The 25,027-nt window shown below is 37.2% G+C and overlaps 1 protein-coding gene across 2 annotated transcripts in view; it reads right to left on the reverse strand.

The window, feature by feature from the left end:
* NECAB1 (N-terminal EF-hand calcium binding protein 1) overlaps positions 1-24,094 on the reverse strand; it is a 267,113-nt gene extending 243,019 nt beyond the window's left edge. The window contains exons 1-2 of one of the 2 annotated variants that reach the window (XM_067711804.1): positions 23,744-24,094; positions 16,827-16,851 (exon numbers count right to left, since the gene is read on the reverse strand). In XM_067711804.1, coding sequence (XP_067567905.1) covers positions 16,827-16,851; positions 23,744-23,842 — 124 coding nt within the window. In that variant the 5' untranslated portion in view covers positions 23,843-24,094. The remainder of the gene's footprint in view (positions 1-16,826; positions 16,852-23,743) is intronic. The other variant, XM_067711803.1, reaches the window with a different exon arrangement.
* Between the last annotated feature and the right edge of the window lie 933 nt (positions 24,095-25,027).

The raw sequence follows: 25,027 nt of genomic DNA on the forward strand, positions 1-25,027 counted from the left end.
CTGTCTTTATCTCCATTTTACAGATGAGAAAGTTAAATAACTTGCCCAGTTCACAGAGTAAGTGGAACAGGAATTTGAACCCAGGAAATGTGACTGCAAAGTCATAAGTTTAACTACAATGCTACAGGCCTCCTGGATATAGATGGTGTACAGGAAATGGTTACATTTCAAAACAGAAAGGGAAAGGAATGTTGAGCTACCAATCCATAGATCTGGATTACAGAAAGTGCTTAAGGAAGAAGTCACATTTTAGGGTAGACATTGTGCTTTATATACTTCAAGATCTATTATTGGAGCAGGGTCTGACTTCACAGCTTTTGGCTGCCCATGACAGTCATATGATGAGCTCAGTAATTTGAATCTAAATTTTCTACTTGTTTCTGTGACAACTGATAAGCCCAGCTACATGAAGATAAAAATTTTAACAGTTTTCTGCTTTTGGCAGAAAAGTAACACATTTATGAGTGTGAAACTGCTTTACATTTTAGAAAAAACTATACTACAGAAATGGAAAATTTTTTTCCCCTACTTTGTAGAAAAAAATAATTATGAGTGTGAAACTGTTTTACATTTATATATATATACTATATACTAGTATATACTATATACTAGTATATACTATATACTAATATATATATATATACTATGAAAATAGAAAATTTGTTTTCTCTTACTTTGTAGACAAAATAAATAAATCAAGCTTCCAGCTTGGGGAGCCAGAATGCTTCCACATGCCATTGTGCAGGTCCCTAAACTCCATAACCACAGAAGCTACTTTGTTCAGGACCTCACCCTACATATCTCTTCATCTGGCTTTGTTAATGAGCATCTAAAACTGGAGAATCACAGGTTTCAGCAGGGGAGTTTCAACAATATGGCAGAATAAAAGGACATTGAGCTCACCTCCTCTCACAGGCACACCAAAATCACAACTAACTGCTGAACAAAAGGACTGGAATATACCAAGAAACTATATTCTATATCCAAAGACTTAAAGACTAAACCATGATAAGGGAGGAAGAGCAAACTCATTATATAATCAAATCCCATAAGACCTGTGTGGGCGACACACAAACTAGAGAATAATTATATGGTGGAAGTTCTCCTACAGGAGTGAGAGCTCTGAGCCTCATGCCATGTTCCCCAGCCTAGGGTTCTGGCATCAGGATGATGATTCCCCATAGCAGCTGGCTTTGAAAGCAAGTGGGGCTTGTTTGCAGGAGAGCCACAGGACTAGGGGAAACAGAAACTCCACTCTTGGAGGATGCACACAAGGTCTCGTGCACTTCAAAACCCATGGCAAAAGTAGTGACTTCATAGGGGTGTGGGCCAGACCTATCTGATGGTCTTGTAGGGTCACCTGGGGAGGCGAGGCACAGCTGTGGTTCTCTCTGGGGTCATAAAAGCTGGTGGTGGACATAGCAGCCACCTATGTGACCTCTGGTTGGAGGCAGACATTTTGGATCCTTGGCATGGAGACCTGGCCCAACCGAACAGCCTGTAAGCTCTACTGCCAGGATGCCTCAGGCCAAACAGCCAACAGGGCAGGAACACAACCCCACATATCATGAGACAGCCTAACTAAAACTTCCTGAGCCAACAGCCACCTCTATACATGTCCATTGCCACCACCCTACCCACAAGAGGGCCAAGATCCAGCTCCACCCACCAATGGACAGGCACCAGCCCCTTCAGCCAGGAAGCCTGCACAAGCCTCTAGACCATCCTCCCCCACCAAGGGGCAGAAACCAAAAAGAAGGAAACTACAATCCTGCAGCCTGTGGAACTGAGTCTGCAAATGCAGGTCAGAAACTACCCTGGGACCAGCTGGTCCCTGGCGCTTGGGTGAAGAGAGAGGAGTGTACTGCTGAAGCACATTGGCCATCCCCTACAGAAGGCCACTTCTCCAAGGCTGAGAAATGTAACTAAGCTACTACATACATAAAAATAGAAATTTAGACAAATTGAGATGGAAAAGGAATATGTTTCAGATGAAGAAACAAGATAAAACCCCAGAAGAACAACTAAGTGAAGTAGAGTTAGGAAATCTACTCAAGAAAGAGATCCAAGTAATGATTGTAAGGATGATCCAAGAACTCGGGAAAAGAATAGATGCACAGATCAGGAAGTTACAGGAAGTTCTCAGCAAAGAGATAGAAAATATAAGTAACAACCAAACAGAGTAAACGAATACAATAACTGAAATGAAAAACACACTAGAATGAAACTATAGCAGAATAAATGAGGCAGAAGAATTAATCAGTGAGCTGGAATTCAGAGTGGTGGAAATCACTGCCATAGAATAGAATAAAGAAAAAAGAATGAAAAGAAATGAGGACAGTTTAAGAGACCTCTGGGACAATGTCAAACACACCAACATTCACATTATAGGGGTCCCAGAAGGAGAAGAGGGAGAGAAAGGACCTGAGAAAATATTTGAAGAGATAATAGCTGAAAATATCCCTAACATGAGAAGGAAAACAGTCACCCGAGTCCAGGAAGCACAGAGAGTCCCAAGGCAGGATAAACTCAAGGTGGAGCATGCAGAGATACATAGTAATAAAATTCTCAAAAATTAAAGACAAAGAGAAAATATTAAAAGCAACAAGGGAAAATCAACAAATAACATACAAGGGAACCCCCATAAGACTATCAGCTGATTTTTCAGCAGAAACTCTACAGGCCAAAAGGGAGTGGCACAATATATTTAAAATGTTGAAAGGGAAAAACCTAAAACCAAAAATACTCTACCCACAAGGCTCTTGTTCAGATTTGATGGAGAAATAAGAAGCTTTACAGACCAACAAAAACTAAAAGAATTCACACCACCAAACCAGAATTACACAAATGCTAAAGAAACTTCTATAAGCAGAAAAGAAAAGGTCACAACTAGATAAAGGAAAATTACAAAATGGGAAAGCTCACTGGTAAAAAAAAACATACAGTAAAGGTAGGAAATCATCCACACAAAAATATTATATCAAAATCAGTAAATGTAAGAGGAGAGGAGTACACATGCAAGATATTTGAAATGCATTTGAAATTAAGAAATCAGCAACTTTATAAAATAATCATGTGTACATATAGACTGATCATTCAAAACCTCATGGTAACAACAAACGAAAAATCTATAATAGATATACACACAAAAAGAAAAAGAATCCAAACACAACACTAAAGATGGTAATAAAATCCCAAGAGAAGAGAACAAAAGATGAAAGGAAGAAAAAAGATCTACGAAAACAAATCCAAAACAATTAACAAAATGGCAACAACAACATATACATTGATAATTAAAAGTAATGGATTAAATGCTCCAATCAAAAGGCATAGACTGGCTGAATGAATACAAAACAAGACCCATATACATGTTGTCTACAAGGGACCCACTTCAGTTCTAGAGACAATTACAGAATGAAAGTGAGGGGGATGAATAGATATTCCATGCAAAGAGAAATCAAAAGAAAGCTGGAGTAGCAAAACTCATATCAATAAAATAGACTTTAAAATAAAGAATGCTACAAGAGACAAGGAAGGGCACTACATAATGACCAAGCCATCAATCCAAGAAGAAGATTAAAAAATTATAAACATATATGCACCCAACACAGGAGGATCTCAATGTGTAAGGCAAATGTTAACAGACATAAGGAGAAATTGACAGTAACACAATAAGCGTGGGGGACTTTAACACTCCACTTACATCGATAGACAGATCATCCAGACAGAAAATCAATAAGGAAACATAGGCCTTGAATGACACATTAAACCAGCTTGGCTTAATTGATATTTATAGAGCATTCCATTTAAAAGCAGCAGAATACACATTCTTTTCAAGTGCACATGGTATATTCTGCAGAATAGATCAAATGCTGAGCCACAAAGAAAATCTGAGTAATTTTAAGAAGATTGAAATAATATCAAGCATCTTTTCCATTGACAATACTCTGAAATGAGAAATCAACAACCAGGAAAAAAACCACATAAAACCCCACAAACACATGGAGGCTAAACAATATGCTACTAAACAACCAATGGGTCACTGAAGAATTCAAAGAGGAAATCAAAAAATACCTAGAGACAAAAGAAAATGAAAACACAACAATCCAAAACCTATGGGACCCAGCAAAAGCAATTCTAAGAGGAAAGTTTATAGCAATACAATGCTACCTCAAGAAACAAGAAAAATCTCAAATAAACAATCTAACCTTACACCTAAAGGAACTACAGAAAGAAGAAAAAACAAAACCCAAAGTTAGTAGAAGGAAAGATATCATAAAGATCAGAGAAGAAATAAATAAATTAGAAACAATAGCAAAGATCAATAAAACTAAAAGCTGGTCCTTTAAGAAGATAAACAAAACAGATAAACCTTTAGTGAGACTCAGCAAGAAAAAGAGGGAGACTACTCAAATGAATAAAATTAGAAATGAAAAAGGAGAAGTTACAGTGGACACCACAGAAATACAAAGAATCGTAAGAGACTACTACAAGCAGCTCTATCCCAATAAAATGGACAACCTGGAAGAAATGGACAAATTCTTAGAAAGGTATAACCTCCCATGACTGAACCAGGATAAAACAGAAAATATGAACAGACCAATCACAAGTAATGAAACTGAAACTGTGATTAAAAATCTTACAACAAACAAAAGTCCAGGACCAGATGGCTTCACAGGTGAAATCTATCAAACATTTAGAGAAGAGCTAACATCTATCCTTCTCAAACTCTTCCAACAAATTTCAGAGGAAGGAACACTCCCAAACTCATTATACGAGGCCACCATCACCCTCATACCAAACCCAGACAGATACTACAAAAAAAGAAAATTACAGACCAATATAACTGATGAATATACATACAAAAATCCTCAAGAAGATACTAGCAAACAGAATCCAACAACACATTAAAAGGATCATACACCATGATCAAGTGGGATTTATCCCAGGGATGCAAGGATTCTTCAATATACATAAATCAATCAATGTGACACCCCATATTAACAAATTGAAGGAGAAAAACCATATGATCATCTCAATAGATGCAGAAAAAGCTTCTGACAAAACTCAACACTGATTTATGATTAAAAACTTGCCAGAAAGTGGGCACAGAAGGAACCTACCTCAACACAATAAAAGCCATATATGACAAAACCCACAGCAAACATCATTCTCAATGGTGAAAAACTGAAAGCATTTCCTCTAAGATCAGGAACCAGACAAGGATGTACACTCTCACCACTATTATTCAACATAGTGTTGGAAGTCTTAGCCACAACAATCAGGGAAGAAAAATAAATAAAAGGAATAAAAGTTGGAAAAGAAGTAAAACTGTCACTGTTTGCAGATGACATGGTACTATACATAGGTAATCCTAAAGATGCCACCAGAAAACTACTAGAGCTAATCAGTGAATCTGGTAAATTTGCAGGATACAAAATTAATGCACAGAAATCTCTTACATTTCTGTACACTAACAACAAAAGATCAGAAAGAGAAAATAAGGAAACAATCCCATTCACCACTGCAAAAAATTAATAGAATAAAATAACTAGGAATAAACCTACATAAGGAGGTAAAAGACCTCTACTCAGAAAACTATAAGACACTGATGAAAGAAATCAAAGATGACACAAACAGATGGAGAGATATACCACGTTCTTGGATTGGAAGAATCAATATTGTGAAAGTGAGTATATTACCCAAAGCAATATACAGATTCAATGGAATCACTATCAAATTACCAATGGTTTACAGAACTAGAACAAAAATCTTAAAATTTGTATGGAGACACAAAATACACCAAATAGCCAAAGCAATCTTGAGGGAAAAAAACAGAGTTGGAGGAATCAGACTCCCTGACTTCAGACTATACTCAAAGCTACAGTAATCAAGACAATATGGTACTGGCACAAAAACAGAAATATAGATCAATGGAACAGGATAGAAATCCCAGAGATAAACCCATGCACCTATGGTCAACGAATCTGTGACAAAGGAGGCAACAATATACAATGGAGAAGACAGTCTCTTCAATAAGTGGGACTAGGAAAGCTGGACAGCTACAAGCAAAAGAATGAAACGAGAACACTCCCTAACACTACTCACAAAATTAAACTCAAAATGGATTAAAGAGCTAAATGTAAGATGGGACACTATAAAACTTTTAAAGGAAAACATAGGAAGAACATTCTTTAACATAAATCACAGCAAGGTCTTTTTTGACGCACCTCCTAGAGTAATGGAAATAAAAGCAAAAATAAAAAAAAGGAACCTAATTAAACTTAAAAGCTTTTGCACAGCAAAGGAAACTATAAACAAGATGAAAAGGCAGCCCTCAGAATGGGAGAAAATATTTGCAAACAGATCAACAGACAAAGGATTAATCTCCAAAATATATAAAGAGCTCAAGCAGCTCAATATTTTAAAAAAATACAACCCAATCCAAAAAAGGGCAGAAGACCTAAATAGACATCTCTCCAAAGAAGACATACAGTTGGCCAAGAGGCACATGAAAAGCTGCTCAACATCACTAATTATTAGAGAAATGCAAGTCAAAACTACAATGAGATATCACCTCACACCAGTCAGAATGGCCATCACCAAAAAATCTACAAACAGTAAATGCTGGAGAGGGTGTGGAGAAAAGAGAACCCTCTTGCACTGTTGGTGGGAATGTAAATTGATACAGCCACTATGGAGAACAGTATGGAGGTTCCTTCAAAAACTAAAAATAGAACTACCATATGACCCAGCAATCCCACTACTGGGCATATACCCAGAGAAAACCATAATTCAAAAAGACTCATGTACCACAATGTTCATTGCAGCACTATTTACAATAGCCAGGACATAGAAGCAACCTTAGTGTCCATCAACAGATGAATGGATAAAGAAGATGTGGCACATATACACAATGGAATATAACTCAGCCATAAAAAGGAATGAAATTCGGCCATTTATAGAGACATTGGTGGACCTGGAGTCTGTCACACAGAGTGAAGTAAGTCAGAAAGAGAAGAACAAATATTGTATAGTAATGCATATATGTGCAATATAGAAAAATGGTTCAGATGAACCAGTTTGCAAGGCAGAAATAGACACACAGATGTAGAGAACAAATGTATGGACACCAGGGGGGTAAGTGAGGGTGGGGGGTGATGGTTGTGGTGGGGTGATTTGGGAGATTGGGATTGACATATATATACTAATATGTATTAAATAGATAACTATTAAGAACCTGCTGTATAAAAATTAAATAAATATAATAAAATTCAAAAAATAAAAAGAGACAGAAAAAGAGAAGACACAGGTATAAAGGGAAGGCAATGTGAAGACAAAGGTAAAGATTACAGTGATGTGGCCTCAGACCAAGTTTATGGTGGCCTCACAGCCACCATAAACTGGAAGAAGCAAGGAAGGATTCTCCCCTAGAGCCTCTGGAGTATGGCTATGCCGACAACATGACTTTGGACTTTGGTCATCCATAACTGTGAGAGAATAAATTTCTGTTGTTTTAAGCCACACCATTTGTGATAATTTTATTACAGCAGCCCTAGGAAACTAATATAGATAGGGATAACAATAATGTGTCTTATAAAAATGTGCTTTATGGATTTGTCGAGATTATAAAAAGAAAAAAATGCAGAGCAATCTTGACATATACAGGATACTCGATCATTTTAACTATTAAAATTATCCTTTAAATCAAAATTAAAAAAATAAAATAAAAATGATGGTTGAACCTGAACTTTGAAAGCATGGACATGTTGAAAGGAATAAAAAATGGCTGGTTCAACAGAGTGTCACAGCAAATTGAATTGGAAACTATGAGTTGGATAACTGGATTTTCTTCCAAAATTGTAACACTAGAATGAATCCAATACAATCATTTTACAGATGGGGAAACTGAGGCCCGGAAACCTTGTGAATTTTTGCAAGGAGGTAGGATCAGAGTAAAAATGCATGTCTTCTCACTCCCACATTCTTAACTTTGAAGTTGTCGTAGGACCAGAGCTGTAGGAAAAATGTGAAGGTCACTCAATGGAATTTGCTGTTCTTGTTCAAAGGTGTCTCATTGTGGGCATATTCAATATTTACAGATGTTGCTGCTTGTGTAGTCTAAATTCATACCTTTGCAGAGATAGGGTCACTGTAACTTACAGTGTCTTTTCCTGTTATTGTAGGTTGTCTGTCTGGCTAAACCAAGCTATCTTCTTTGCCTTTCCATATTGGCCTTGATTTAGAATCAATGTCAGTATGATCAGATTGGGGAGAGAACTGTTACTAAACCTCCAGAAGTTATGGAAATGACATAATCACTTTTCTTCATAGGTGAGATATCCTGAGATTGCTATTTGAGAAAATAATGATACCTATCATATATTTACTCTAAATAAATCTGGCTTTAATACCAAAACCCCTCAAAAAATGAGACCAATTATATGTACTGAAATTTAATCTGTGATTTAAAAACTCCCAACAAACAAAAGGCCAGGACCAGATGGTTTCACAGATGAATTCTATCAAACATTTAAAGAAGAGTTAACACCTATCCTTCAAAAACTATTCCAAAATATTGCAGAGGAATGAACACTTCCAAACTCATTCTATGAGGCCACCATCACACCGACAAAAAAAACAGACAACAATACCACAAAAATGAAAATTATAGGCCAATATCACTGATGAATATAGACACAAAAATCCTCAACAAAATACTAGCAAACCGAATCCAACAATACATTAAAAGGATCATATACCATGATCAAGTGGAATTTATCCCAGGGATGCAAGATTTTTCAATATCTGCAAATCAATCAGTGTGATACACCACATTAACAAACTGAAGAATAAAAACCATATGATCATGTCAATAGATGCAAAAAAACCTTTTGATAAAGTTCGACATCCATTTATAATAAAAATTCTACAGACAATGTTCATAAGGGGAACATACCTCAACATATGACAAACCCACAGCTAACATCACACTCAGTGGTGAAAAGCTGAAAGCATTTCCTCTAATATTGGAAACAAGACAAGGATGTCCTCTCTTACCACTTTAATTCAACATAGTTTTGGAAGTCCTAGCCATGGCAATCAAAGAAAAGAAATAAAAGGGATCCAAATTGGAAAAGAAGTAAAACTGTCACTGTTTGCAGATGACATGATACTATAAGTAAGTCTGCTACATACGAACCTTCAAGTTGTGAACTTCCAAAGATGCAAACATGCATTCCATCAATGTCAGGCCTGAGTGACATTGTAGCTTGCACTCCGTCTCCTATTGCTGACGATCCTTCAGCTCTACCATCTCCCACCTCCTCTCCCTCCTTCAGTCAGTAACTCTTCTTGCCTCTTCATTTGATGATGCCAGCCCCTGTATGCCAGCTGTTGTACTATACTACTGTACTTTTCAAGGTACTGTACTGTAAGAATAAAAATGTTTTCTGTATTTTTTGTGTTTGTTTGTTGTGTATTATTTGTGTTAAAAGTATTATAAACCTATTACAGTACAGTACTATATAGCTGATTGTATTAGTTGAGTACCTAGGCTAACTTCGTTGGAGTTATGAACAAATTGGACATACGAACACACTCTCGGAGTGGAACTCATTCTTATGTAGTGGACTTACTCTACATAGAAAATCCTAAAGATGTTACCAGAAAACTATGAGAGCTCATCAAACTCAGTAAGGTGGCAGGATACAAAACTAATAAAGAGAAATCGCTTGTATTTTTATACACTAACAATGAAAGATCAGAAAGAAATTAAGGAAACAATCCCATTTACCATTACATCAAAAAGAATAAAATACCTAAGAATAAACCTACCTAAGGTGACAAAAGATCAGTACTCTAAAAACTATAAGATGCTGATGAAAGAAATCAAAGAAGACATAAACAGCTGGAAAGATATACCATGTTCTTGGATTTAAAGAATCAATATTGTCAAAATGACTCCACTATCCAAGGCAATCTACAGATCCAATGCTATCTAGAGATCCAATGCAATCCCTATCAAATTACCAATGGCATTGTTCACAGAACTAGAGCAAAAAAATTTTAATTTGTATGGAAACACAAAAGACTCCAAATAGCCAAAGCAATCTTGAGAAGGAAAAATGGAGCTGGAGGAATCAGGCTCCCTGACTTCAGATTATACTACAAACCTACAGTCATCAAAACAGTATGGTATTGGCACAAAAACAGAAATTAAGATTAATGGAGGTGGATAGAAAGCCCAGAAATAAACTCAGGCACCTATGGTCAATTAATCTATGACAAAGAAGGCAAGAGTATACAATGGGGCAAGGACAGTCTCTTCAGTAAGTGGTGCTGGGAAAACTGTACAGCTACATGTAAAAGAATGAAAGTAGAATATTCTCTAACAACATATGCAAAAATAAACTCAAAATGTATTAAAGACCTAAATGTAAGGCTGTTTACTATGAAACTCTTAGAGGAAAACATAGGCAGAACACTCTCTGACATAAATTGCAGCAATATCTTTATGGATCCACCTCCTAGAGTAATGGAAATAAAATCAAAAATTAAAAAGTGGGACCTATTAAACTTAAAAGTTTTTGCACAGCAAAGGAAACCATAAGCAAAACGAAAAGACAACCCACAGAATGGGAGAAAATATTTGCAAATCATACAACCGACAAGGAATAAATCTCCAAAATATACAGACAACTCATGCAGCTCAATATCACAAAAACAAACAACCCAATCAAAAATGGGCAGAAGATCTAAATAGACATTTCTCCAAAGAAGACATACAGATGGCCAAAAGGCACATGAAAAGATGCTCAACATCACTAATTATTAGAGAAATGCAAATCAAAACTACAATGAGGTATCACCTCACACCGGTCAGAATGGCCATCATCAAAAAGTCTACAAACAGTAAATGCTGGAGAGTGTGTGGAGAAAAAGGAACCCTCCTACACTGTTGGTGGGAATGTAAACTGGTACAGCCACTATGGAGAACAGTATGGAAGTTCCTTAAAAAACTAAAAATAGAGCTACCATATGATCTTACAATCCCACTCCTGGGCATATATCCAGAGAAAACCATATTTTAAAAAGATACATGCACCCCAATGTTCATTTCAACCCTATTTATGATAGTGGAGACATGGAAGCAAACTAAATGTCCTTTGATAGATGAATGGATAAAGAAGATGTCGTATATATATATATATACACATACACACACACACACACACAATGAAGTATTACTCAACCATAAAAAAGAATAAAATAATGCCATTTCAGCAAAATGGATAGACCTAGAAATTATCATGCAAAGTGAAGTAAGCTAAACAAAGACAAATGTCATATGACATTGCTTATATATGGAATCTAAAAGAAAAAAAAGACACAGATGAACTTAATTCCAGAATAGAAAGAGACTCACAGACATAGAAAACAAATTTATGGTTACCAAAGGGGAAAGATGGGTGGGAGGAGGGATAAATTAGGAGGCTGGGATTAACCTTACTACTATGTATTAATATAACACTACTATGTATAAAACAGATAACCAACAAGGATCTACAATGTAGCACAGGGAACTATACACAGTATTATGTATAAACTATATGTGAAAAGAATCTGAAAAAGAATATATATAGGGCTTCCCTGGTGGCGCAGTGGTTGGGAGTCCGCCTGCCAATGCAGGGGACACAGGTTCGTGCCCTGGTTCAGGAGGATCCCACGTGCCGCCGAGCGGCTGGGCCTGTGAGCCATGGCCGCTGAGCCTGCATGTCCGGAGTCTGTGCTCCACAAGGGGAGGGGCCACAGCAGTGAGAGGCCCGCATACCGCAAAAAAAAAAAAAAAAAAAGAATATATATATATATACATATATGTGTATAACTGAACGATACTGTCAATCAACTATACTTCAATAAATTTTTTTTTAATTTAAAACAAATCATTACAGTCAGGACTTTCACTCGTGCGCTCCCACATATTGAACTCCTTGATGAATCACTTCTCCCAGTAGGGTCATTGTTAGGGTATGAGGTGTTTGTTGTATGCTTGTTTGCTTGTTTGTTTAATGAATCACTCTTATTAGACTTTTCTTTGACTTTCAAGCTGGCAGATGTGTAGGAAGAGTTTGCAAGTTTGCCTATGCCTGAAAGCAAACATGAATCTAGAACTCTCTGAGAACCCTCCTCTGTAATAAGCTATCTGATTCTCAGTTTCACTAATTTTCACCAAAATGTTTGAGAAATAGTGAGGCATTACAAAATGAAAATCAGCCTTATGCCAGTAATCCTACTTTACAGCACCCAGTCCTTAATCTTGTCATCTTTATTTGTGTCTCATATCCCTTATTAGAAGATCAGAGGGACTGTGGCATCCAGTGGGGGGGCCAGTGAAACTTGACTAAGTAGCTCTTGTCAAAGGACAGCCTTGTTATTAATACACAGGAAACAGAATCTGGCCTCTCGATGGTACTCTGAAAGTTTCTGTCTTCAAAAAATATTCCTACTTACCAGAACCTTTGTTTCACCCCTCTACTTGAGGTCATATTCTTACATTTTAACTGAATAAACCAAACTTTGGGTAACCAAATTAAAAGACTCTTAGAAATTCTCATTTAATCTAATAACATTAGTTATATAATGATCCAATGAAATCTTCAAAATATTTCTAAACACACATATACAACAACTGTTCTTAGACCAGGGGTTTTAATGCCAGCATTATTTTCTTGAAGTAGATTAGTCATTCAAAGAGTCATAATTCTTTCATATTACCAAGAAAATTAGTGCATTAAGTCAAGAAAACTAGTGCATTGGGAAATCAGAATATCATATTCAAGCTCTTTGCAAATTCAGGTTATAATTATATTTATATATTTGTAGACTGAAGTACATATATATGTGCCATATACAGTAAAGTGAAAAGATCACCAAATTTGGAGTCAGATAAACCTGAGTTCAAAATTCTGCTGTTAACACACAATATAACCCAGAAAATTATTTAAACTCTCTGAGCTTCACCTAAAAAAAGGAGAAATATTAAAAATAGCTAAAAATATTGTACAATTACTACTATATGCAAGATCAAGACTAAGAGTTTTAGAGGCATAAGAGAAATAATATTACCCCTCTTTCACAGATGAGGAATCTGAGGCAAGGGGAAGTTGAGTAACTTGCTCAAAGTCATAAAACTAAAACCTGTGTTCTTACCACCGATCTAAACTGGCTATTCTGTAGACTTTTCATAATAACTGAAGACAATATATACAAAGCATCTAGTGTAGGGTGTAGCCCATAATATATCCTCAATAAATTTTACAAATATTATTGATTAATAAACAACAGATAAACAATAACAGTGCTTAGTTTGATTAACTGATATATATGATTAAGTTTCTTCAGTTTTCTAGGTCAAATTGTTGGTAATGCACTTCTTACAAATAAAGTTACAAATATTTATTGAGCACCTATGTTGTGACAGGCATTTGGCTCACCACTGTGGGCCTGGTGCTATGTGTAATAGGCATGGTCTCTACCCTCACAGATTTACAATGTACAGGTTATTGGAGTGGTCTAAAGGCCACTGAGGAGAACTATAATGATCTCTTAAAGAGATCAGTCATTACATTGGGATCAAAAGTGTCATTCATACAGCCTGCCTATTTGCTGACCAAGAAAGGCAGATCAAGGATGGCAGCACATCTTAGCAAATGCACATCTACAAGTGGAATTAGATGATATTATTCATTACAATGAGCCTTTTTATTTTGCCCTTTGAGAATGTTAAAAAAATTCTTTTTGTATATTTTACAAATGCCCATGTTATCATTTCCATTTTCATTCGACCTGCATAGAAGTAAGTTTTGCATTTCTGTGTTTAATTTTAGGCTCTTTAGATCAAAGCACTTGTGTCTCTGTTATACAATACTATTTTAAGGTCTATCTTTATGTCTACGACCCTAGTCTATGATTTAAAAACAACAACCAACCCCCCGCCAAGATCTCTCTAATCATGTATTATTTTTTTCCAATTTCTCCAGAAGCTTCCCTTTCATGTGAGATAGATTCCAAAATTAAATCTGTACTGTGGCATGCTATCTATCATACTGCTTATAGTCCCTTATTCCCTGTGTTATTCCATCACCAATTATGCAGTCCATAAGGTATTCTATCATGTGAGAAGTACATGTAGCACCTGTTTATTTGCCAATACAGAATGTGATGAGCACATGGTACAGAAAGATTTTTTATGCTAATATCCTCTCATTTACATTAGATTATCCCTATCCTTTTCCTGTTTTTCAATTTTGCTTGTATGGTAAATAGTCTGCTTTTCCAACTAAACTCCACTGAAATAAAAATGACTAGAATGTCACCAAGTGTCTCCAAAGCACCACAACACAAAAACAACTCAGGCTTTCAGTAGTATACTGATCACATTAATCCTAATAATACCAGAAAAATGAGCAGGTATAAATTCTTACTATATGTTATGCACTGCCCTGGGAAATTTTCATATGTTATCTCATTTATTGTTTAAAACTCCATGACATAGGTAGATGTCATTATCTCTATTTTGTAGATGAGAAAGCTGAGGGTACAGAGTTTGTTACTTACCCAAAGTCACACAGCTACTAGGTGGCATAGCTGTGATTTAAACCCATACCTGCCTGACCCTGTCCTCCCCTCACTTTACACTGAGAATGAGGGAGAAGAGTAAGTGGGATGAAAGGCAGAGGGAAGAGTGGACAGCGGGAAGGGGGATGGATAATGGAGTAGAATGTACTTTATTATTAATTCATTAAACAAATATCCATTGAGCACCTAGTATTGCCTAGGCATAGTGTCTACTCATAAGACAAGTTCCTTACCATAGAAAGGCATGTTTGGTTTAGAGAAGTAGAATCACCAACAAACAATTTTAGTCCTCACAAAGGGCAATAATCAATACATGCCAAAGTATGGAGAGAGAGGGTGGAGCTCTCTCTGGTGGAGTTGATGAGTGCTTCCCAGATAAAGTGCCTTTGACCAGGAATGTAAGAAATACCTCAGAGTTCTCAAGCTGACTAAGGGTTGAAAGGCCAGAGCAGGTGGAGATGAAAGCAGGGACAACACCACAGAAGTGTGGCACGTGGAGCCCCAAGTGCTTCAGAGGGCTGCAGAGGAGGATGCATGGTGAAGATTGTGGGAACAAGAGCAGAAGGACAGGTAGCTTTGACAACACGTTGGGATTGGGCACTAGGAAAGGGAACAAGAAGGGTAGAGGTATCATATGGGGGGGATGAGACAGGTGAGGAAACATGGAACTGAATGGGACCACATGGGGTTGCCAGTGCCAATGACCACTCTACATGGCATAACATATGAAATTATGTTAAATTGTGTGCATAACCCATATCATGGGTTATGATAGTGGGCTGCCAAGGAGGTAAGTTTTGATGGAAAGAAAAGTGATAGGTACAAAGGTAATACTGACCCTCTATCAGAGCACTGGGGTCCAAGGAAAGGAAAGTGTAGCCTCGAGAGAATTAGGATCTTAGGTAGAGAGGGAGACAAGGTATTTCTGAGTTGAAAATGGCTGCCAAAGTAGAGGCAGGTAGCATGGAGACAAATGGACTACTCAGTTGTGCTTTCAGCATCACTGGAGCTAGATATCAAGCATAGGCCAATGAGTAGAATGAGGAGACAAGATGATAGCATCATTATGTCTGTCTTAAAAATTAATCAAGTGGTTCAAGTGAAAAAAAAAAAACCCTTTGACTGCAACATAGTTTGAGAAAACATTTAATTGGGTAGGCACAATTAAATATTATCAGGATTTGGGGCACTATTTTATTGCTCCTTAGATTTATATATTTTCTGTTGTGTGGCAAGGTGTTGAGTGCCAGTCAAGCTTTCCTTGATCTGGCAGCTTAATGGGCAACTAGACTACAACACATGTCTGTCAGATCTAGATTCTGCCTGTAATTTCTCCCCATATATAAGAACTGGATTCAAGAAAAGGACTTTTTGAACCCTAAATTTGTCAAGAAACTCTTGTCAAGAGTATAGCTCTGTTATGTACTTATACTACAGCAGCAGAATAAATTCAATAATCTCTGATTTGGTATTCTGTGGAACAAAATTTATAGTGGAATGAAGGATTCAAAAGATATTGCTTATGACAGCTTATAATTGGACTTTGTGCAGGCGTCATTTCAACTTTAGTTCTTTTGACAAAACAATTTTTCCTTCTGGTTTCTGCTACTTGTCTGCCTCTATAGATTATCACTCACAGTGCATACAATTCGACTAGGAGAGCTATGCTCAAGAGCCATGGAGTAGAGATAAGTCTGTAATACATAGTTCCAGGTAACCATCTTAGAGTGTATTAGCCCCAAGTCCACTATAAAATTCAATGTTGAGAGCCTGGACTTTGGTGTCACACAGACTAAAGTTCAAGTCTCAGATCTATATTTGATAACTCTAAGAAACAATGAATGCAAAGCACTTACCCCAGTAGATACTCAACAAATAGAAGCTATTATTACTTTAAAATTAGTTTAAAGCACAACACAAAAGGGAAAGCTAGAGCCCAAGTATGATGGCTCCTCACTTCAAAGGCATAAATTCCATCTTCCTGTCAAATGCAGATACCTCTGTCAACTTCTGATGAACTCGCCTAAACTGGAGCCATGAACTCTTCTTAAACTCTTACTGGTACAAGAAACTGACATTTTATGTGTCAATTTCTTGTGTTCCCCTCTCTCTTCCATATTATTCTATATAAAGTGATCTAAACAGTAAGAGATTAATAAGTAAAAACTGTAGACTTTTGCTCTTACCATTTTTGTCTGCTCTCCTCAGTATCTGGAAAAGAAAAAGGAAACATTTTATCACCATTTTTGTAAGTATTGCAGGAAACATTATACTCCCACATAATTTATCATTATTAAATGAAAGAAATTCCAATTTAAAATAAAGTTTTCCCAGTTGAAATATTTCTTTACAATAGTAAAAAATTAAAAATATCCTAATGTCCATAAACAAGTGAATGGACAAACAAGTCATGGTGTATCCATACAATGAATACTCCTGAGCAATAAAAAGGAATGAGCTCTTGATGCATACAATAACTTGGATAGATCTCAAAGTAATTATGCTGAGTAAAAAACCTAGACACAAAAGAAGATATATTATTCCATTTATATAAAATTCTAGAAAATACAAATAGTAACAGAAAGCAGATTAAGGGTTGTGTAGGAATGCAAGGGCAGAGAGGGCTGGATTGCAAGAGGGCATGAGGAAACTTTTTAGGATGGTAGATATATTTATTTTCTTGATTGTGGTAAAAGTTTCACATATATATAAATATGTGAAAATGCATCAACCTTTCACTTTAAATATGTGCTATTTAATATAAGTCAATCATATAATAACACGGGGAATAAACAGGAACAAAAATAATAAATTGTGGATAAATAAGAGCTCTTGCGTCTATAGTATATCTTACTTTTATGAGTTAATTTATTATCTGAGACTATCTTAAATTGTCTTTGATAAATATGAACTGCTTGACCATCCAGTATCTTTAGTAAAGATTTCTAATTTTCTTCTGGGAAACCAATCTTTCCTCCAGTCTTGGACCATGTGTTCCAGGGTTGGGCAGAGTACTCAAGCCTAGTAAACAGAGTGTCATACTCCTCTGGCTACAGTGATTACTCAGGCATTAGCACAATAAAGCCAATGAAGCCATGGATTTCCTTGAGTTGTCAAGAGAGAAACACTTTATCTTCTGTTGACTTTGAACCTAGGAAAATATAGGTAAGGAGCTGCTTTGTTATAATTGTATATGTCACGGGTTGAACTGTATTGCCCCAAAACAAATGTTGAAGTCCTAATCCCTAGTAACTGTGAATGTGACCTTGTTTGGAAATACAGTCTTTGTTGTAATCAAACTAAGACCTTACTGGATTGGACCCTAAATCCAATGGTTGGTGACTTTATAAGGAGAGCAATTCAGAGATGCAGAGACACAAAGAAGAAGGCTATGTGATAACAGGGGCAGATATTGGAGTGATACAGCTGCAAGCCAAGGAATGCCAAGGGCTGATGGTCACCACTAGAAGCTAGGAGACAGGCATGGAACAGATTCTCCCCTAGAGCCTTCAAAGGGAGTATGGTCCTACCCACACCTTGATTTCACCCCTCTAACATCCAGAACTGAGAGAGTAAATTTTGTTGTTTAAACCACCATTTGTTTAGTACTTTATTATAAAAGCCCTAGGAAGTTAATATAATATACAACCTGGAAATAACTAACATTCAAGAAAGGAGTATCCAGAGGCTGAGAGAAACTGGATCTTGATGACACTCTCTGAGCCCCTGATCAAGCCATCCTGAAAAGATGATTTCTGCTTTTCATTACAAGAGTCAATAAATTGTTATTTTTTAAAATCTTAAAATAGTTTGGGTTATTTTTTTCTGTTAACAGCAATCAAATTAGCCCTAAATGATACTGTATACTGCTAGAAAAAAAATCTGGATAATATAATACACAGCTATGTTATACACAGTACCAAAGAAAATGTCCCTTTACCATATTGCAAAGACAATACTCACTGGGAGAAAATATTTGCAAATGATATGACTGATAAAAGATTTATACCAATATATATAAACAGCTCATACAACTCAACATCAAAAAAAAAAAAAAAATTAAAAATGGGCAGAAGAGCTGAATAGACATTATTCCAAAGAGGAAATGCAGATGGCCAACAGGCACATGAAAGAATACTCAACATTGTTAATCATCAAGGAAATGCAAATCAAAACTACAATGAGATATCACCGATCAGAATGGCTATTATGCAAAAGGACACAAATAAAAAATACTAGCAAGGATATGGAGAAAAGGGAACACTTGTATACTGTTGGTGGGAATATTAATTGGTGCAGCCACTGTGGAAAATAGTAATGGAGATTTCTCAAAAAACTAAAAGTAGAACTACCATATAACCCAGCAATTCCACTCCTGGGTATATATCTGAAAAAAACAAAAACACTAATTAAAAAAGATACATGCAGCTCAATGTTCATAGAAGAATTATTTACAATTCCCAAGATATGGAAGTGACCTAAGTGTCCACCAACCCCATGCACCAGCAGGCTAGCACCAACCCCAGGACACCCTGGGCCCTGGTCCTGCCCACCAGCAGGCTGACACAAAAAAGGAAGAAGTAAAATTGTCATTGTTCACAGATGACATGATATTATATATAGGAAATCCTAAATATATCACAAAAAAACTACTAGAACTCATTATGGGTTTGGCAAAGTTCCAGGATACAAAATTAATATATAGAAATCTGTTGCATATCTATACACTAACAGTGAACTATCTAAAAGAGAAGGTAAGAAAACAGTCCCATTTACAATGACATCAAAAAGAATAAATTACCTAGGAATAAACCTAAGGAGGTAAGAAACCTGTACTCAGAAAACTATAAAACACTGATAAAAGAAATTGAGGACAACATAAACAAATGAAAAGATATACCATGTTTATGGATTAGAAAATTAATATTGTTAAAATGTTAACAATTAATATTAACAATATTAACAATTAATATTGTTAAAACCAAAGGTAATCTACAGATTCAGTGTAATCCCTATCAAAATATCAATGGCATTCACGGAACTAGAAACAATAATTCTAAAATTTGTATGGAAACATAAAAGACCACAAATAACCAAAACAATCTTGAGAAAGAACAAAGCTGGAGGTATCATGCTTCCTGATTTTAAACTATACTGCAAAGGCACAGTAATCAAAACAGTATTGTACTGGCACAAAAACAAACACATAGATCAATGGAAAGAATAGAGTCTAGAAATAAACCCACACTTATATGGCCAATTAATCTACCACAAAGGAGGCAAGAATATATATGAGGAAAAAGCCTATTCAATAAATGGTGTTGAAGGGAATTCCCTGGTGGTCTAGTGGTTAAAACTCAGTTCTTTCACTTCTGGGGCCCGGGTTTGATCCCTGGTCAGGGAAATAAGATCCCACAAGCTGCATGATGCGGCCAAAAAAAAAAAAAAAATAGTGTTGAGAAAACTGAACAGCTACATACAAAAGAATCAAACTGGACTATTCTTTCATATCATGCACAAAAATAAATTCAAAATGAATTAAAGGCTTAAATGTAAGACTGAAACTATATAAATTCTAGAAGATAATATAGGCAGTACACACTTTAACATCACTATTAGTAATATTTTTTTGAATATGTCTACTCAGTAAAGGGAAACAAAAGCAAAAGTAAACAAATGGTACTACACACTTAAAAGCTTTTGCACTGTGAAGGAAACTATCGACAAACAAAAGCTCCATCTACTGAATGGGAGAAGATATTTGCAAATGACATATCTGATAAGGGGTTAATATGCAAAATATACAAGGAAGTTGTACAACTCAACACCAAAAAACCAATTACCCAATTAAAAACTGGGCAGGAGATCTTAATAGACTTTTTTCCGAGGAAGACATATAGGTGATCAACAGGCACATGGAAAGATGCTTAACATCACTCATCATCAGGGAAATGCAAATCAATACCACCATGAAATATCACCTCACACCTGTTAGGATGGCTATTATCAAAAAAGACAACAAATACAAGTATTGGAGAGGATGTGGAGAAAAGGGAACCCTCATGCACTATTGGTGACAATGTAAATTGGTGCAGCCACTATGGAAAACAGTATGAAGATTCCTCAAAAAATTAAAAATAGAACTATCGTATGATCCAGAAATTCTACTCCTGTGTATTTATCTGAAGAAAAAGAAAACACTAATTAGAAAAGATATATGCCCCCTTATGTTCATTGCAGCATTATTTACAATAGCCAACATGTGGAACCAACCTAAGTGGTCATTAATAGATGAATAGATAAAGAAGAAGTGGTATATATATGCAATATAAAAACATATGCCATAAAAAAAGAATGAAATCTTGCCATTTGTGACAAGTGGATGGACCTAGAGGGTATTATGCTAAGTGAAATATGTCAGGCAGAGAAAGATTAATGCTGTATGCTATCACTTATATGTAGAATCTATAAAACAAAACAAATGATCAAGCATAACAAAAGAGAAACAGTTATAGATACAGAGAACAAAAAGGTGATTGACAGAGGAGAGAGGGGTGGGGGAAAGAAAAATAACTAAGGGAGTTTAAGAGGTACAAACGTTCAGTTGCAAAATAAATGAGTCACAGGTATGAAATCTACAATGTGGGGAAATAGTCAATAACTATGTAATATCTTTGTATGACAGATCTTAACTAGACTTATCATGGTGATCATTTTGAAATGTATGGAAATGTCAGTTCACTGTGTTGTTAAATAGGAACTAACATAGTGGTATAAGTCAACTATATTAAAAAACAGACAAACAAACAAATTCATAGAAAAAGAGGTCACATTTGTGGTCACCAGAGGCAGGGGTGGAGGAGAAGAAATTGGAAGAGGTGGTCAAAAGGTACAAATTTCCAGTTATAAGATACATAAGTACTAGGAATATGATGAACAACATGATAAATATAATCAACATGTTATATGTGAAAGTTGTTAAAAGAGTAAATCCTAAGAGTTTTCATCACAAGGAAAAATTTCTTTCTATTTTTAAAATTTTGTATCTATACGAGATGATGGATGTTCACTAAACTTATTGAGGTAATCATTTCATGATGTACGTAAGTGCACATTATGGATATATTAAGGTGTACATTATGCTGTACACCTTAAACTTATATAGTGCTGTAAGTCAATAATATCTTAATAAAACTGGAAGAAAAATAAATAAATAATAAATTAATTAATTAAATAAATTAAATACACTTTTTTCCAGAAAAATAAAAAAGTCTTAGGGAAGCACTTGTTATCCTTTGGGGACAGGCTGAAGATCAGCTCAGAATGAATGGAAGCCCCTCTTTCTCTCTCTGAATCAACTTCATGGCAGTTTAGCCATCAAACTTATAACTGAGATGATTTTCAGGGGTCCTGACTGTCTGGCCCTGAGGATTTCCTTCTCTGGTGTGCTGTGTGCCTCCTCCTTCTACCTGCTTAGTTCCTCAGAGGCTTTTTTGCCTTGAATGGCAAGACTTAAAAGGAATAATATCAGCCAGTTTAACCATTAGCACCAATAACATCATCTGATTGACCCAAACTAAGCAGAGATGAGTGCTCATTAGTATTGTTAATACCTCATTAAGAATGAGGTATTAACAATCTTATTGAGTGGAAGAAATTGGAATCTCACATGTGTATTGGTGGGAAGAAGATGGCCTGCCCAGAATGCCTGTATCCCCAATTGCAGTTGCATGGTGATTAGAAGAGAAGGCTGCTAGGTTCAACAAAGTTGAACCTTATCTATATTTTTGCCTTACACTAGGTTTAATTATTGATAGGGGTTTCTCTCCCAATTAAAAAATTCAAGCTAATCCATTCAAAATAAACTTGGGAGGGCTCCTTGCCTCCTCTCCCTTATATTCATCATTTCTGCTTCACCATCATGATACTAATAATTTGGTTTCCTCATATTTTCATTGCTCCACAAATAAATAAATGTATTTGGCCTCTGGCCCCCCCACCTTGATTTTAATAAGAAATGATAACTCAGAGAAGGTTAGAGGAAAGAGCACGAATCACTCTTCAATGCCCTTTGCCCATCTTTTATCATGCCAGAATTGTCCCCACTGAGCCAGAAACTACCTCAGGGGACAGCATGAATGTGACAACTGAGGCGCTGAGAGAGCTGGGTGCCCCGCAGGAAACTGAGGGATAGGAAAACCACAAAACCTAAAGGCAAAGAAAAGAGCTGAACAAAAGGGTGAGAAATATAGAGACCAGCAGGAAGGAGAGTAAAGCAAAATCGAGAAACAAATAAGAAATAAAACTGCTATAGAGATAGAAACCATAGCATGGAGGCAGAAAAATATCAGAGAAAGGGAAATAAAGAATGAACAAAACTGATCATCAACAGCAGAGAAATGGAGGAAGAGAATCAATACCGAAGCCAGGGAGAGGACCAAAAGAAGAACAGCTAAATGCTTGAATTGATGAAGATAATGACAGTAATTACAACTTGGAGAGGTACAGAAGGCCAATAACAGAGCAGGAAAATGGAAAAATAGGATATGGCAGTGAAAAAAGGATCATTATGAAAGAGATCTTGGCCACCGCTGGTAAAAATGAAAAACAAATATGTTTTCAAAGTGTTTTCTAGGGGGCTGGAGGAGGAGGTGAGGCATTGCCACTTCTACCGATTCCCTTGGTCACCACAGAGAATCTGCGAGGTGGGTGCTGCAAACAGAGCACATTAGAGATGAGTTGGGACAACTCCCCCCACCCCTATGGAGACTGTTGTATTTACAAACCTAGTCCCTATTGGAATCCAGGCTGTTGAGAAATTTAACTTTGGGAATTTATTAAGGGTTGTTAAGCCCCAGGTTTTAGGTCTGGGACAGCCGTTTTTACAAGTTGAGTGGTGGTCATTTCTCCAGCATTTAACTGGGTGGTTTACCAGGGAGAGAGGGAAGCGAAGTAGAAGGTAGTTCTCTCCGGTGTTCTGGGGGCAAAACACTGGCTGATCAGCTCCTGGGCCGACACGCCTCCTCCCGAGTAAGAAAAAAGACGACGGCGGTGGGTGGGGGCGGGGAGGGGCACTGATCTAACACCTTCCCTCTGTACTTACTTCGAGGAAGATCGACATGCCCTTTGACAGCTGCAGCTCAGAGCTGAGCTCTTCCGAGGAGTTGTTGGAGGACGGCGACGTCTCCCGGGAATCCTCCATTCTTGGGAGCCCTGATGGCCGGGAGCGGGAGTGGAGCTCGGCGGCTGCACAGACTCAGGCAAAGGATGCCGCACTGCCGTCTCTGCCCCGCCTGCTGCTGGGCTCGGGATCCAGAGCTGGTGTTCGCTTCCCGGCGAGCCTCACTCCTGTCTCTCTCTGGCTCGCTCTCCCCCTCCTTACCTCTGTCCCCCAGCGCTCCCACGCGCTCCGACTCGCGCCTCCCCCACTTCCCTTGGCTGCAGCGACTGGATCAGTCTCATCCCTGCACGTAGCAAAGCGCTGCTCCACTTTGTGGGGGAGTGGACTATGACCGTCCCCCGCTTCCTGCGCCGCCATCGGCCTTGGCTGAATGTAACACTGAGGTATCTGCCCACTCCATAACAGTCCCACATGCAGCGAGAAAGGAGGTAGCCCAGACAGAGAGGGGGAACAGATGGAAAGGTGTCTTGAGAAGCAAGAGCACAAAGTAAGGACGCCCCTAAGCTCACCCCGGGTAGAAACCGTATGAGTTGAGAGATTCCAAGAGGTTTTGCCAACTTTGCTTTTGAACAAGTGCACCTGTCTTTCCTACCCTCCCTAAAGACCGGTAAATGGATACCACCAACCAAAGAGGGGCTGGATTAGTGTGAGGATAAAATCACACATTTTTGGAATCTTGGATGCCCAGGTTCAGAACCTGCCCTGGTTAATTTGTCATTTTGCGATCTAGCAAGTTACTAAATCATTTAGCCTCGGTTTTCCTCATCAGGAAAATGAATCACAATAGCAGTGCTTACCTCAAAGGGTTCTGTGGCTTAAATGTGGTAGTGCCATGGTCAAGGGTATGGACTCTGCATACAGTGAGCATCAAAAAAAAAAAAAAAAAAAAGTTCTCTATGGGGAAAAGATTGTCAGGTAATGTTCAAGCAAGTTTTCCAAAGGTGAAGTCACAATAAAGGATGCAATACCTATCTATGCTTAAGAATGTAAACGAGGGCAATTATTCAACATTTGAGGTCTGCAAAAATGGTAATCTCACCTTCCATCAGGATAGATATCTACTGTGCTTCTAAAATGTGCACAGTACATACCAGTTGCTGTGTGGGTTACAAAGTTGAACTGTCTCAGAGCAAGATGAGTCAAAGAAAATAGCACTTTTTTTCAAACAAGACTCTGCCTGTGAGAATTGATGGGGTGGATCCAGAT

Source organism: Pseudorca crassidens, chromosome 17, assembly GCF_039906515.1.
Source record: "Pseudorca crassidens isolate mPseCra1 chromosome 17, mPseCra1.hap1, whole genome shotgun sequence".
Taxonomy (NCBI): Eukaryota; Metazoa; Chordata; class Mammalia; order Artiodactyla; family Delphinidae; genus Pseudorca; species Pseudorca crassidens.